The sequence below is a fragment of the Bombyx mandarina genome, chromosome 17, assembly GCF_030267445.1.
Source record: "Bombyx mandarina strain Sakado chromosome 17, ASM3026744v2".
NCBI lineage: Eukaryota > Metazoa > Arthropoda > Insecta > Lepidoptera > Bombycidae > Bombyx > Bombyx mandarina.
Genome location: NC_143223.1, coordinates 2,180,879 through 2,197,411, shown reverse-complemented (window position 1 = coordinate 2,197,411; position 16,533 = coordinate 2,180,879). Strand labels below are relative to the sequence as shown.

At 35.1% G+C, this 16,533-nt stretch overlaps 3 protein-coding genes and 1 long non-coding RNA gene across 5 annotated transcripts in view; 2 read left to right on the top strand and 2 right to left on the bottom strand.

Annotated features, from left to right (window-relative positions):
• LOC149501077 (uncharacterized) overlaps nt 1–16,347 on the top strand; it is a 94,225-nt gene extending 77,878 nt beyond the window's left edge. The window contains exon 2 of the long non-coding RNA XR_016324476.1: nt 15,523–16,347. This is a non-coding gene — a long non-coding RNA (uncharacterized LOC149501077). The remainder of the gene's footprint in view (nt 1–15,522) is intronic.
• On the top strand, nt 212–2,281 carry LOC114241329 (ATP-dependent DNA helicase Q1). Its single transcript, XM_028172134.2, has one exon. The coding sequence runs from the start codon at nt 356–358 to the stop codon at nt 2,258–2,260; it is 1,905 nt and encodes a 634-aa protein (XP_028027935.2). The 5' UTR covers nt 212–355; the 3' UTR covers nt 2,261–2,281.
• On the bottom strand, nt 3,015–6,647 carry LOC114241375 (uncharacterized). Of its 2 annotated transcripts, none has more exons than XM_028172190.2 (4): nt 6,513–6,647; nt 5,728–5,882; nt 4,901–5,054; nt 3,015–3,882 (listed from the first exon to the last, which is right to left on the bottom strand). In XM_028172190.2, exons 2-4 carry the CDS (start codon nt 5,858–5,860, stop codon nt 3,525–3,527), a joined length of 645 nt encoding a protein of 214 aa, XP_028027991.2. In that variant the 5' UTR covers nt 5,861–5,882; nt 6,513–6,647; the 3' UTR covers nt 3,015–3,524. The 2 variants fall into 2 exon arrangements, with proteins under 2 accessions (XP_028027991.2, XP_028027992.2); XM_028172191.2 differs by having other exon boundaries at nt 4,901–5,042; nt 6,513–6,646.
• On the bottom strand, nt 8,473–14,819 carry LOC114241310 (uncharacterized). The gene is made up of 3 exons (XM_028172100.2): nt 14,604–14,819; nt 12,600–12,721; nt 8,473–12,027 (listed from the first exon to the last, which is right to left on the bottom strand). The coding sequence occupies exons 1-3, from the start codon at nt 14,613–14,615 to the stop codon at nt 10,170–10,172; spliced, it is 1,992 nt and encodes a 663-aa protein (XP_028027901.2). The 5' UTR covers nt 14,616–14,819; the 3' UTR covers nt 8,473–10,169.
• Nucleotides 16,348–16,533: the final 186 nt, after the last annotated feature.

Genomic DNA, 16,533 nt, shown 5'->3' with positions numbered 1-16,533 from the left:
GACCACCATTTTACTGAGATTATATTTCTTCACATATTATCTCATTTGTAAATTTCATTCGTTTCTACTCATTTATGTTATGTCGCGCAGTTTCCTTTGTTTTTTATTATTCATAAATTGTAAATAATTAAAACGGCGAATTACAAAAATCTTATTACTTAACGCTGGCTAATGCACAAACCGTGCCGGAGCCAAAAAATAAAGAAGAAGAATAATTATTTCAAAAATTTCAAAAAGACAAATTCACATTGATCGAAAACTGCGGCTCTAAATTAAAATATATATTCACGTAAAATTATTACATACATAGTCACATAATTAGTCATAGTGATGAATTTATGTTATTTAGTAAGAAATGAAGACCATAGAAGAACTACAAAATGAACTTATCAGCGTTAACGATGAATTGCAAAAGGTCGATGCTGAACTTGAGAAATGGAGGACCCGGCAAAGAAAATTGCACGAAAAACGCAATAGTTTAAAAAATACTATTAATACTATAAAATCTGAAACATTAGCGAGCGTTGACTGGGCTGGTACTGAATACGAGTGGTCGGAAGACGTCAAAAATGTTTTAAAAGAAAAATTTCGATTAAAAACTTTTCGTACAAAACAGTTGAGCGCGATTAATTCCACGTTATCAGGCCAACACGCGATAGTCGTGATGCCGACAGGCGCCGGTAAGAGTCTTTGCTACCAGCTACCTGCACTCGTTAGGCCTGGACTAACAGTGGTCGTGTCACCACTCGTGTCGCTTATGGAAGACCAAGTAAGATCTCTCACAGATAAGAAAATAAGCGCCAAATTGATAACCAGCACTAGTCCAAAAGAGGAAACGTCTGCTGTACTGAACATGCTAAAAGACAAATCTGCCACTGTAAAACTATTATATGTAACTCCGGAACGTTTTGCTAAAAGTAAGAGATTCATGTCGAATTTGCAAAAATGTTATACTGATGGAAGGCTGCAAAGAATTGCTATTGATGAGGTTCACTGTTGTTCCCAGTGGGGTCATGACTTTAGACCTGATTATAAGTATCTTGGGATACTGACTCAAATATTTCCCAACATTCCAATATTGGGGTTAACTGCGACAGCTACTGCTCATGTTCTAAATGATGTTCAAAAAATACTAAACATACCTGGTTGCTTAATCATAAAATCTACATTTAATCGTCCTAATTTGTATTACAAAATTCTAGAGAAACCAACATCCCAAGATGATTGTCTCATTATATTAGAAAAACTTTTGAAATACAGGTACAAAGATCAATCTGGAATAATCTACACAAATAGCATAAAAGATGCTGAGGAAATAGCTGAGGGACTAAGGAAAAAAGGTCTAAAAGTGGCTTGTTATCATGCTAATTTAGATGCAGATATTAGATCAAAGGTCCATATCCGATGGCATGAACAACATTACCAAGCCATAGTTGCAACTGTAGCATTTGGCATGGGAATTGATAAACCAGATGTCAGGTTTGTCATACACCACACTATCAGCAAATCAATGGAAAACTACTACCAAGAGAGTGGAAGAGCTGGACGAGATGGTCTCAGAGCTGAGTGCATAACCCTGTACAGAATGCAGGACATATTTAAAGTGAGCACTATGGTATTTCAGTCTTCAGCTGGTAGCACTGATCATTTATATGAAATGGTGAAATATTGTCTTAATGGAACATTATGTCGGAGGCAAATTATTGCAAAACATTTTGATGAAGATTGGGGTGATAGTGACTGCAATAAGATGTGTGACGTTTGCAGTACCAGTCAATCAGAATCACCCAAAGATTTGGATCTTAGAGCTCATTGTAGGATAATTGCTCATATTCTAGAAAATGCTGAGAAGCTAGACACCAAATTAACAGCTCAGAAATTACTTGATGCATGGTTTTTAAAAGGGCCAGTAAATTTAAGACATAAAGGAAAGGAGCCAAATTTTCCTCGTGTTTTAGGTGAAGATGTTATAGCATTTTTATTAATAAACGGTTATTTAGTAGAAGATTTTCATTTCACTGCTTATTCGACTATAAGCTACCTAAAAATAGGTCCTGAAATGTCAGGAGTAAATAATGATGGCTTTAAGCTTAAAATGCGAGTTAGAGTTTATTCCCATTTTGAATTGAGCAAGCTGGCACCTACTGAATCTGAAGGATGTAAAGTGTTTGAAGAAACAGATAATAAATCAGTGAAAAGGAAAACAGAACCACCACCACAAGTGAAGGTTAAGAGAAGATTGGTTGAAATTGATGATTAATTAAACATTAAAACTATTTAATATATTGTTCATTATTTCTTGTCCGATTTTCTGGTTTAACACTAGCTAGAAGTAGTGATTCCTACATTTAGAAGTGAAATATATTTCTTTTGCAATGATGGCTACTTGACAATAATTCAAACTGGCCAAAAATCCAACTGACACACAAATTTCTGCAAAAAAAGTTGCAAACAGGAGAGCAAAAAAGTTGCAATGTTGTTTGTACCAACCATATACTCCCAGAATTTTCTATAAAATGTACTCAAAATTGGATCAGGGTATTGTTGGAATTGCTACTGCTGGTCATACCATGATGCCATGCTGTCCGTAAGCCGCGATAATCAATTTAATCGTGATCCACAATCACAAATTTATCGAATCTACCAGTGATTTAAGAAAAAAGAGTTTCATTAATTTAATCCCATATATAGCCGTTATTTTGCTAACAATAACTTTAGGTACAACGAAATTTTTCAATTTTGAGACTTGTGATTACGAAAAAAAGTTCTCAGTAGCTCCACCTAGGCACCTGTTCTCAATAAGATACATTTGCCAAATAATTATCGTGTAATTTTTTAAATGACAATAAAAATGAAGTGTGGGGTTTTCAATAAGGGGCGTATATTTTATGTATTTATTTATCGTTTATCGCTCGATTAGTATAGTTTGCATAAAACTCTTATTAATTTTATAATATTCAAATTTACTTATTGTTAAATTCATTACATATTAAATACTTTAAATATGTAATATTAAATACTTTAAATATGTAATAATTCTAAAATGTGAAATTTCCTAATATGTATAGGTGGTACGATAAAATAGTTAGGTACATTGTTTTATTTCGATAACTCATCTAGGTCTTTTTTTATCAAATTAGTTCACAATTCGTTATTAATATGTCTACAAATATTTGTAGTACTATTGTCTTGGAATTTAGTAATGTCTTCTAATATGTAATTGAAGATTTACAATTAGCTTACCTATCATACATATTTAATCGAAGAGAGAACTTCTCAATTCACAGAGTATGAAGCGTCATCTATATTATAGATTATTATACTTATGCTACTACATATTTTAATAAACATTCTTTATTACAATAATAATGATACCGTTTTTACTATTTATATGCAGTTTTTAAACCGTGGAAGTTCTCAATTCGAGGCGTACTCTTTGGTAGAGAAGAGACCTAGAGGAAAATAAAATAAAATTTTAATAAATAAATTAACGATTTTTTTCATTCGATCATACATGATTGCATTCAATCATCTTGCTCGTCATATATGTGATCTTGGGCCGAAGTCGCGTCCATTTCCCTGCCGAATGCCGCTTCGTAAAGCACTTGTTGTATCTTGAGTCTAGCTACCGCGTTTTTCTTGGAATTCAACCGTTTTAATGTGGGTGCGCAACTCAGCAAGAATAGTTCGTCTGGGTCCGTCCTAGTACAATGTTGACATGATTCTTCATCTGTGGAGTTGAGACGTTGTTTCTTTGGCGATGGCTCTGAAAATTCGTCATCTTCGTATTTGTCGTGGTTGAAAGAGAAGTCTGGAAGGTTCTGTATGGCTCGCTGTCTTGCTACTTCTTCTTCGGGATCGGAATCCTCCTCTTTTTTTATTCTAAAATATTAAAGTTTCAGATTATAATTCAAATTCTAGTTGGCAGATAGAAGAGTAGTTATGTGCTGTCAGAATGTTTGGGCGGAAAAAATGACGATATTTTCAATATAGGTAAGTATAATGATGTGTCGATAGTGTCTGGCTGTGAATTTATTAATAGTTTTGTTATTAGTTTAGTTCAGTATATAAATCAATTTGCTTTTATTATATTGTAATCAGCACGGCCAATTTATAAATTTAAAAAACCCACATCATACGTCGATGTTATATTGTTTGAAAAGTATTGTTTTAAACCATATTTCATTACTATAATATTATTATAATTATTTATCTTAATATGTACCTATATTAATTTATTTTATGTTATTATTTATCATTGAAAACAAGAGTAATTTGTGGGGTTAATCTACCATATATTTAAAAATAAGGGTCATAAGTGTCGCCTTAACTAAAGCTATAAAAAAGTTGGTAAATATAAACAAGACTCCTAAAACCATATTTTTATTTATTTTTTACGCGAAAAATAATGTATTTTATAAAATGAAATTGTCAACATACAAGCATTCGCTGGATAATTATTAACTACACCTGAAACCTTAGAACTTATATCTCAAGGTGGGTGGCGCATTTACGTTGTAGGCTGTCTATAGGCGCCAGTAACCACTTAACACCAGGTAGGCTATGAGCTCGTCCAACCATATAAGCAAAAAAAAAAAATTGAATGAAAATCTTAATATACCTGGACCAATTTTTTTTCGTTTTGTTTGCGAATAGATTAGATTCACAAAGAAATATTGTAATAACTTTTTAATTCATCAACAATCTAAATCATCAGAAATAATTTAAAAAAAATGGAAACTTTCGGATTTAACACACATTTTTCACATAAAACTTTATGAAGATACTCGTATCTTCTGTTTAAAGACTTATTTTCGTAAAAAATTAAGCAATTTCTTTTTAAAGTTTGTGGCGTAATAACAATTTAGTGGATTCTGAATGTAATTGTTATGATACTAACCCGGTCTCCGCTTTAGGTTCTATATGCGGCAGGAGGAAACGCATCGCCTGATGATATGGCCACCTCGTACGACCTCCATGAGTTCGCTGTAATTTTATGAAGGAGTCACGCAGAGATCTCCAGCGTTTTTTACACTCGGATTCTGTAAAAAAGTCTAGTTAAACATTATTATTATACAGAATACAGCTTAAAACGCACAGCCGAAAGCGCGGGATTTATAATTCTCGCAAAAGAGAGTGACAGAATAGGTATAATAATGCGATATCATTTGATCGCGAAAATCATTGTTAACCTTCTGGTTTTCTGGTTCGTGCTAGAATTTCAGTCGTCGTGGTCACAAGGATAAGGCGAAATGGAATAGGTACATACGTACCTACTTAACATAAGTTCACGAAAAACATCTCAAAAAACAAACACTTTTTTTTTAAATTAATTTGCGTAATACGTCCGTTTTGGTAACAGGACGTGATGCGCGGGTGTCTATCGTCAAACAACCCACTTTTGCCGCGAAACAGTGACTCGTTCCGATCAGAAAAGTGGGATAGGCGTTACACAATTCATTTGAGAATTCGATCTGTTGTCTCAAATTGGGTGGCGATGTCCAGGTGGTGATTTCTAGGGCTTCACTAAGGACTTAAAACCAAGTGAGCAGTGAGCTATTAATAGTATTATTATTACGATTTATTTAGTTTAGCAAACAAAAATACACCCTATATTTAATACTATTAGATTCTAATTTACATACAAGAACACCAAGTTAATCTAACATCGTTAAACCCGAAGGGATTCCGTATTGTAAATCCTACGTAATCATAAATTTCACTCACCTGTAACATTAAGAGCTTCTTGCACCTCTTTCCAGGCATCATCTCTGAGTTTCGTTTTGTTAAATCCGCTTACGGATTTATCATAGAGTATAGGACGTTTCTCAACTTCTTTGATCAGATCTAGTTCGTTCATTGTTCTCTTAGTCTCACTTAATCTAAAATATAAAAAAGTAAGATTGTCTCGTTGGTCTACTGGATAAGTTATTGTGACTTCTGTGCCATAAGGTCTGGGTTCAGTTCCTAGTCGAAGCCAGTACGCTTACCCTTTAAGATGACATATGAGATGATTAAGATGTAAACTAAGTATGTTTTTGAAAGTTTAGATTCCATCCGAAAACGCAACCGGACATCATTAATTTGATTCGGTAAGTATAATAATAATATTATTGTCTCAAGCTGAATGGGCGGGAAAATCATAATTGTTTTCTTCATTTATAAAAATAATTTCGATATACTGTCATTATTTTCCTATTATGATACAAGGTTTGGCGATAAATTGGGTATCTGTTATGTATTTAATTCTCATTTAATTTAACTTCCTATTACCCGTTAACTTAAGATTGATTCACTGTTATAAATCCTGCGCCAAACGTAAAGCAATTTCAATGTAAAATGATAAAGAAGAAAAATAAATTTTATAGGTATATAATAATCAGTGTTCTTTGGTATTCTCAAAATTTCGAGGCAAAACAAAAACAAATTAAATGTTTACAATGGACGTTAATGTTCAGTTGACAATGACATATAATTATTTTTTTATGATTACTGACTTTTTTTTTACTGACCTGTAAGTTTGTGTAAGTTCCCGTGTTGTGGTGTATACTGACTGGGGTCCGGCCGCACGGTACGCGCGCGCCGTGCGTATCGAACGACGCGGCCGGCGCGGCGCGTTGCCGTATTATCCACAGAACAAGCTAATTTTAACTTTATTCTCAATAACCAAGATATAAATTCTAATGAAACACGTCGAGGTATCGTATATTGAGCTTAGGTCTCATAAAATTTGCAAATTAAGCGTAGGTAATTAATTATCAAACGTCCAGATGCTATTAAAATTTGATACAGTGAAAAATGATAGTAGATTAGTAGGTATATAATTGAAATGTGCTAATAAATTTCGATTACAAATTTTTTTTTTTATATTGTTGCTAAAATTAAGTTTTATAAATAAAGATGGCGTTGGTAGATAGTATTGATTAATATTTTTTCGTTATGTAATATTGGCAGCTTTTAACTGACTTTAAAAGATAGCATCTTGTTTGGTTTTTCTTCAAAAACGAGTACTTGTTGCTTTAGGATGAAAATGGGTTTTGAAATTTGAGTAAGAAGATCGCTAACGGAGACCTCGTAAATGGTACAGTCACTTGAAGAAAAACATAAATGGCCAAAGCATCAGTTGCGTTACTTAGAACTTACTTATTTATTTTTTATGTATTTGCTAGAAACTTCTCAAGGTTATTCAAGACGTAAGTAACGACGCAAGTACTTAGTCTTCGAGATATCCAAAATACAGGGTTTTTATGCTTTCCACGGCAACCGAGGATACTGGATGGTCAGTGGTCGGAGTTGCTAACATCAGCAATGTTAGGGATTCTCCTTTTTTTTCCTACCTATGCTGCTAGCCTTGAGAGGCTATTTCAGCTTCTCCTTGACGTGTAGGTGAGATCGACGGGACTCGAACCGGGAGTGTTGTTAAAACTGGCCCTGGCAAGAGCAGTGCTTCGCAGAATCTACCACCGGATCAAAAACGCGACCCACTGAGAAGATCCGGCGAGGAACTCAGTGGGCTGTGTTTATGAGTTAATTAATTCGTCGAGCCCTTCATCGCAAGCGACGGGTTCGACGAGGACGGTGTCCGGTGCTTGTGGTACCTAAAAACACCGTTAATGGATCGGGAGGATCCGTAAAGACGTCTGGAATTCTCTAATTCGATTCCAACCGCTAATAAAGTTGCGGTGCTGTTCAGATGGTGCACGTCATACCATTAGCGATAGGAATAGAAAATTCTGATTATTTTAGGCTGCTCTTTGTGGTATGTCTGATATAAGCCGTGAAAAAGGGCAAAGGATCGGATTGATACCGCAAGCCGGCATATTTTTGCCGCGACACCGTAATGCGTGGTTATAGCGAACTGAGACTTAGAACTCATTTCTCGAGGTGGGGTGGCGGTGGTTGTTGTCTATAAAAATGAATAGGTTCGTAAAATAGAAACTATTTACTAAGTGGTACGCGAAAAACAAATAAAGAGATTAGCCTACTGAGTTTCTCGCGATTCCGATCCGGTGGTAGATTCTAAAAAGCAGTTCTTGCTAGGGCTAGTCTTAGCAAATTCTCTCAGGTTGAGCCTGTGAGCTCATCTACGCGTCCGGGCACATCTGGATTAGCCCTTATGGCTGCCAACTAATAGGTAGGAAAAAAAATAGATATATGATTCTGGAGAGGGCGGTGAAGCCTCTTACCACACCGTGAATCGCTATCGAGAACCGATCTTTCAGTTCTTAGAGTTCAGACCCGGTCCTAAAGTTCGATCCAGACAGGTCTTCTGAACATACCTTATGTTTTAACTCTTAACGTAACTTAATCTGAGCTAAAGACTGGTCAAAAAAGAAATATAAACTCTCTTTGTATATTGTTATATTGGCACTTTCTCGTCGTCACCATCAGGGGGGGCCGTATACTCGTCTGCCCACACGGCAAATAAAAAACAAAAGAAGCAGATACTTAATTACAATAATAAAACAATAAAACATTTAAAATGATTTATTTTAATTAAAACGCCCCAATTCTTACACATATCAACAAGATAAATCATTAATCATAAAATATACTATTTTCTTCGGTTTTCGTAAATCTTAAACATAGTTAAAATTAATTTCACGGTTGGATTTCGCTTTCAATTTAAAATGCTAGACAATATTGACATGTCAATAACATTCGAGTCATCCGTGACCTAGGAAACTGTAAAGTATTTGAAACGACGGAAATATATGAAATGAAAATTATTAACCGCGACGTTAAACCGTAAAAGTAATTTTATTATAATCAAATCATAAAATAATTAAAACTTGAATGAATCCATAATTGATAACAAATTAATAATAATTAATCTATACATAAACTTCGGAAACCAAAATTTTTAATGAAAACATTACAAAAATAAAAGTAGGTAATACATAGTTTTTTTTTTTTTTGGCTACTGATGAGCAGAGCGCACAGCCTATACGCTTATATCAATGCGAGTGTTATTTGTACGAAATAGGTTCCAAACTCTACGCCTCGTGATAGTAATAAAATAAAAAAAAAATGGGGCCGTTATGGAATCTCGCACGGGAACTTGTTTTAATTATTTATTTCAAAATATTGATCTTGCCTTGAATTTGAATAATGTTGTAATCGACTAAAAAAAAAACTAACAAGCACTTCTTAGCTTAGTAGATGCTGTTAGATATCTGTGTATAAGGTATATTAGTTAGTATCTATCTATTTATATATTTAAACGTATATAAGTATGTGTATCAATCTTTGCTAAAGCTAATTATTAAATAACCGTGAGGAGAGATACGCTGACGATCATCTGGCCCCAAAGTAGGATTCTTATGAGAACCAGAGATAGTTAAATTTTTGTTATTGCCTTTGTAGGCAGACGAGCATACGGCCCACTTGATGGTAAGTGGGCACCGTCGCTCATGGACGTCAGCAATGCCAGGGGCAGAGCCAAGCCGCTGCCTACTAAATGTACTTAAGGGCGATTAAATTTATAAATATATAGATATTAAAAACCCAGAGACAGAGCAAACACGTCTGTTCATCACACAAATGTTTTCTCAATATGGGAGTCGAACCCACGATCCTCGACCAAACAATCAGGGCCACTAAGTACTGCACCACCGACCCAATCTATTTATTACTATTGCTAGTTTTCCATGAATGTTGGTACTTCAATAGCGTTTCGGATGCTTGGGAGACGATCCTCTTAACTTACATATTAATACCCACCGGCGTGTCTTAAATAGCCTCTTAAGCGCGACTTCATTTGGACGGAGGTTTCATTTAGTTAATTTCTTTCTCCTTCAGCGACAGACAAGATTACATCTCAGCTAATAGAAGCAAGAGCATTGCTGATGTTTGGACCATTCTTAAATCTTGGTCAAAGTGCTCAGGCTAGCCTGGATTTGATTCCAAAGCTATACGGACTCAAGTCAATTTCTGGAAATGTACAATGAGTGAAGTCCCCGCTTCCGGATAGCGAGTAACAAAGAACTCTACTTACGAGGTACAAATAACAGGTAACAAAGTAGGTCCCTCCACGAGCCCAGAGCGCCTCCAAAGTTAGGACCCATTTTCTCTGCTTTTACTAACTAATTTTTGTGTTTTTCTGCTAATCTAAACCAGTCAAGATCTGGATATTTTGCAATAGACTGAGCGTATGTAATAATTGAAACTCAAAAAATGAAAACCAGACTTTTAGGTTGTTTCTTAGGTACTTTTCTGGTTTCCTTTATATGTTTCCTTCTGATGTGGATCGCCAAAAGATTTTTTAGTTTAAATTTCTTCCCGCAATAGTCGCATTCGTATGAAGCTGTTGACGAATGAAACAACAAATGAGACGACAAGCCCTTCCTTCTGGAGAACGTTTTGTCGCAAATCTCACAAAACCAATTCCCCGGAGATTGACAGACTATACGTTTGTGTTGCCTGAATTCAGTTTCCGAATAAAACTTCTTTTTACACACATCACAGTACAAAACGTTCATGTGACTGTCCTTCACGTGCGAAACTAAAAGCAATTTTGTATTAAATACTTTTTTGCAATGGTCGCATTCGTAATAAGCTGCGTCGGTGAGATGTTTTAGCCGGTAATGGTTGGTCAGCGATGCGGGTAGCGAAAAAGCACAATCACATTTAGAGCACGAGTATTTGGCAAACTCCTCCTTTTTTGCATGTTTTTTTATATGAGACTTATAAGTTTGCTCACTTTCAAGATTTTTATCACATTTTTTGCATTTGAAACATCCTATACGATTGTGTCTCTTCAGATCGGAATTGCTTGAGAAATAGCTTAAGCATTTTTTGCATTTGATCTTTACATGTTGCTTAAGCATGTGGCGTATTAAGTCCCATTTCCACGTATATTGGTTAGGACAGTTATCACAAAGATAGAAGTGGTTTTTAGTGTGAAAGCTTTTTGTGTGTTTACTTATGTCTCTGGTTCGCAGACCGCACAGTTCGCATTTTATGAGATTTTTATTCACCGAATTCGGACATTTGTGCTTAATCATGTTGGTGGATCCCGAAAAGTTTTTAAAACATTCCGTGCATCGATACAACTTTTGGCCATAATGTATTGTTCTGATGTGATTAATGAGGTTGCATTTTTTCGTGAAATAATTCTTGCAATAATCGCACTGGTAATCTTTCACTGCCGTATGCGATAAAAGATGGATTCGTAGATCCGTTGTGGTGTAAAATGTTTTATCACAAATTCGACAGGCGAAATCCTTCTTTCCTTTATGCATAAGGCGATGTCTTATGACGCCGCTCGCGTCCGTGAAACCCTTACTGCAATATTCACATTTGTATTTCATCTCGCGCGTGTGGATCCGCTCGTGGCGTATTGTGGCCGAACGATCGGCGAATGCCTTCCCGCAATGTTTACATTCATAAGGTTTGACTTTCGTGTGCGTATATTCGTGATTGATTCTCGCGTGGCGTCCAAGAAATTCTTTGCCGCAATATTGACATTTCTCATCTTTGACACCGGCGTGCCTTTTCATATGTATATTTAAGGATCCTTTTTGCGTGAATCGTGCATCACACAGTTCACACCCGTACGGTTTCACTTCGGAGTGCGTTACTTTGTGTTTTACAACATTCCCTTTATTTTTAAACGTTTTATTACAAATCGGACATGAATAAACTAGATTGTCGTTTAGTTTTTTATCAAAATTATGTTTTATCTTTTGACTACCCGGCTTTGAATTCCTTCCTCGAATTTTTTTATTTTTTAATTTCTTGAGTTGCACAGATTTAATTTTTGATTTGGAGGTTTTCGTTTTGACAGGTTCAATGGCTTCTTCAATACTTTCAATTGACATCTCGTCGGAATGTACGAGTTTCTTGTGATCCTTCAGGTCGCAACTCTTGTAGTATGCAACGCCGCAGTGACAGACATAAGGGATAGGTTCGTGAACAAACGAGTGCGCCTTCAATGTGCTCTCATGAACGAATTTTTTATTACAATCGGGACACTGATGGACTTTAATGTACTTGTTGTTATTGTTAGACAAGTTTTCTTCTTTTCTGAAAATAATAATAATAATAAAAAAACGCTTTAGACGTGAGTTCTTTCCTTAGAAATCTGTAAGCTTACTGCAACAGTGACTCAACGAATTATCATATTAGTTATGTTCAATGAAAATTAGCTTGTAAAGATATTGTAATCAACAAATTTCATTAGGCTATAGTATAAAATATATTTGATAGCCTCAATTTTATTGCTTAGATGGGTGGACGATCTCACAGCCCACTTGGTGTTAAGTGGTTACTGGAGCCCATAGACATCAACAACGTAAATGCACCACCCCCCTTGAGATATAAGTTCTAAGATCTTAGTATAGTTACAACGGCTGCCCTACCCGTCAAACCGAAACGCATTACTGCTTCACGGCAGAAATAGGCAGGGCGGTGGTACCTACCCGCGCGGACTCACAAGAGGTCCTACCACCAGTAAAGTGGTAGGACCTCTTGTGATCTCAACTAAATTGCCATTTGGGGCTTTGATTAGTAGCCCTGCAATGGAGGCAGAGCTGTGAGACCGGGTTCACAATTGTTTTAGCCAAAATTAAAAGTAATTCACGAGATCATTTACTTACTCTTTGATATGCGAGAATTTTGTTTGGTGCAAACACCAATCAGTCTGGTCGAGGAATCCGAGTGGACATTGGTCGCAACTGTAGATTTTTACACGATCTAACACTACCTTAACTTCGCGGAGCTGTAACATTTATTTAAAAGGAGGTCAAATGAGGTTTTTTGTACATCACTGAGTGTTCCCTATTAGGGCTCATTCAATATAGTACTTAACTTTGTAATAAGATCAATGATAATTGAGAACAAATCATGCACGCTCATCCGGTCCCAATTAAGGATTACCTGTGTTATGGGTACCACAGACTGATAAACATATTTTTTTTTGTTGTTGCTTAGATGGATGGATGAGCTCCCAGCCCACCTGGTGTTAAGTGGTTACTGGAGCCCATAGACATCTACGACGTAAATGCGCCACTCACTTTGAGACATAAGTTCTAAGATCTCAGTATAGTTACAACGGATGCCCTACCCTTCAGACCGAAACGCATTACTGCTTCACGGCAGAAATAGGCAGGGCGGTGTTACCTACCCGCGCGGACTCAGAGGTCCTACTACTAGTAATGGCGCAAATTATAATTTTTGCGGGTTTGATTTTTATTACACGATGTTATTCCTTCACCGTGGAAGTCAATCGTGAACATTTGTTGAGTACGTATTTCATTAGAAAAATTGGTACCCGCTTGAGATTCGAACATCGGTGCATCGCTCAACACGAATGCACCGGACGTCTTATCCTTTAGACCACGACGACTTCAAATATACAGAACCATTACAAAATATATTAAAGGATTCAAAAAACATTTCTATTGAACTACCTTAATAGATGATCACAGACCAAGGGAATAAGGCGGTATTACCACCATGGGGTTATCAAAACTCAATACAACAATGGGAATAACACATCACATTAAAACAACATGTTAAGACATCAGATTGCTATTTCAATCAAAATGATTGTAGAACACTCAGATTTCATTTTGAATAATTTAATTAAGACAAATTTAATAATTTAATTGTAATTGTAAATGTGCATTGTAAATGAAAATTGCAATTAACAATTAACTGACTCAGTGTTGCAATAGTTAATACCCGTGACTGCTAAGTCAACAATTTTGGGTTTGATTCCCACATCAAAGAAACATTCATATGACAAACAAGCTTCTTTACTCCTATCTGGGTGTTTAAAATATTAATAGAAAACACATATAAGTATGTATATCAGTCTGGTTTCCATAGACAGGCATTTTGAATTGGGGCCAGCTGACCTTGTGTGATTGATATGAATGGAGTCAATAATAACAGAGAATGTTATTATTGACTCCATTCAGAAGAGGAGCATTCACTTATGAATCTTTTAGGTCCTCTGGACCTACAGATGAGGCTTTGAGTTTTGGAGAATTGGTTTGCTCTATTTGGATTCCATAAGGAATTCTTAGAAAAATGATCTGAGACAATTCCATCATTTTCTTTTTACTGTGATACATCTCCTACCAGAGCAGACTACATTCCTACCAAGAAACACACTCAGTGTGTTACCAGAGATCATATTTGCCTTCGCTTTAGAATTAACAACCTTCCATGAACATTCTTTTCTTAATTCTTTCTTCTATTATGGTAGGCAGCGGCTTGGCTCTGCCCCTGGCATTGCTGATGTCCATGATCGACGGTGACCACTTACCATCAAGTGGGCCGTATGCTCGTCAGGCAATAAAAAAAAATGAAATTTAAAATTCTTGGGCAGTAGGCAGACCAAGGAAAAGACCATAAGCGATTTAAATTAATTTTTAAGCTGGATAATCTTGTTTGTGTTGAAATCAAGTATCATCGAAAAAGTCGAAATTATATGAATGTTAGTTATTAAGAAATATTTCAATATAAAAAAAAATAATTGAGCCATTATGATCCCAGTTTTAATCAAATCGAGATCTAGTAAAACTACACATTTTTATTCGAGATTCTTCAAAGCATTTCTGAGAAATTTCAATTCAAAACAAACTGAATCTTACTAATTGTGCCATTGTTTTCTCGACAACGGATATGCCTTCAATGCTGTAATTAGTTGATTTTTTTTGTCATTTCACAGCATAATTAAAAAAACACAAACTTTTATAAAAAAAGTACATATCAACAATCTAAGCTTTAAACTTTTTGAACGAATGATTACAGCATTTACAGCCTCACTTCTCCAATCTTTGCTGTTCTACCGGGCATTAACTGACAGTGACACTACTGACAGTAGGTAGTAGTAGTTCTATTTTTCCAACTGGAAACACAAAGGTGTCATACCATCTAACCTAAAAATTATAATATGAAGTGAAATGAATAAATGAAGTTGTTATTTTGGAACAATAATCAATTGGCATGAAATTGAATGAAATAAAATGAGATGATGATATGGGATGAAATATAACCTCAGTAAAATAGAGAAATTTATTAAGACTTTTTGGAGGATCCCGAGAAGCTACGTCCAGCGGCTTTGTTTCATTTTCCACAATGGGCAAATGGGAATTGACGAGAACGCGAAGAGTGAAGTTGTGTGATTTGTTTTATTTTGTCTATTTAGAGTTTCTTCAGGTTTAAATGTATAATAACGGTGGTTTATTAACTGTTTAATATCTGTGAAAGTGCACAAATGTGGGAAAATAAAAAAAAGCCGCTGGACGGAGCTTCTCGGGATCCTCTAAAAAGTTCACTGAAAAAATCTCAATAAATGACCACTGTTTTAATGAGATTATATTTCATCCTATATCATTTCATTTAATTTTAACTTAGTTGATTAATGTCCCAAATTAATCATCTTCATTTCATTTCACTCCACATTATCATTTTTCATAAAAATAAGAATATAAATTAAAATATGACATGACTTAAAGGTCTTAGTTACCAGATCATGAAATCCCTCAAAAAAATAGGTCGGTAATGTAGGTACCGTACAATGGGGTAAATAGGGACAAAATCGACCTTCAGATTGAATTTTAAAATAGTTCCAATTAAATAGTCACTGCTCAACCAAAGAAATAAGTTGAGTCTTGAACGTACCTAGGTGATAAAAACCGTTACATTATTTTAATTATTCATTTTAAAGAAATAATCGGTAAAATAATGGCCGTCCCAATTTACCCAGCGTCCGGGGTAAATTGACACGGTTAAGGGTTAAATTGGGATATTTGTAAGGGCTGTCAACTCGCAGTACTGCGATATATAGGTAGGTGCCATATAATTATTTATATGGACCGAAATGATGAATACAATCCATAATTTAAGCACAATACACAACATAGTGTAAATTAAGCTGGTTTCTATTCCGAAGCGATGTGACGTGAATGATAATCAACAATACAATGATCAAAAAAAGTACGTGCATGTTATATTTTAGAAAATTATTATTTAATTTCCTTAAAAATCACAACTCTGAACCAAAATCATAAAATAGAATAAAAAATAGAAAACAAAAGGACTGGAAATGCATTAATACAATTTTATTTAATCAACATTTTCAAAATGATCTTTGAGCAAGAGTAAGATATCAGGTGAATAAGATAAAAAAAACAGCTTTATCTGATTACTGCCAATAATAACAAAAATAAAAGAAATTCTTTCTAAGCTAAATAACTAAACTCAATTAATTCACTCACTCATAATTGGATATCTCGGATTTTTAATTAATGTTACATTTAAAATCTGAGGCCTGTTTTTATTTGTGTGTGTTCGTTGTGAATGTTAACAAAATCATGATTCGACGCGTGAATAGATTCTGAAATAACAAAAGTTTTGATTCGATTGAGTTCTTTTAACTTTTAATTTTTTTTATTGCTATAAAGAACATACGACCGTGCAGATATTACAAGGTAAATGTCGCGAAAAAAAGTAATTATATATATACTTTTCTTTTACCTATAATACTTACATAAACTAACTGATCAACACATTAACCTT

Coding starts and splice junctions, on each gene's coding strand:
- LOC114241375 (XM_028172190.2), bottom strand. CDS start 5,860: ATGAACGAACTAGATCTGATCAAAGAAGTTGAGAAACGTCCTATACTC. Junction 5,055..5,727: donor AGAAGCTCTTAATGTTACAG/GTGAGTGAAATT, acceptor ATGTTTAACTAG/ACTTTTTTACAGAATCCGAG. Junction 3,883..4,900: donor GAACCTAAAGCGGAGACCGG/GTTAGTATCATA, acceptor TTAATATTTTAG/AATAAAAAAAGAGGAGGATT.
- LOC114241329 (XM_028172134.2), top strand. CDS start 356: ATGAAGACCATAGAAGAACTACAAAATGAACTTATCAGCGTTAACGAT.
- LOC114241310 (XM_028172100.2), bottom strand. Junction 12,028..12,599: donor AAATTCTCGCATATCAAAGA/GTAAGTAAATGA, acceptor TATTATTTTCAG/AAAAGAAGAAAACTTGTCTA.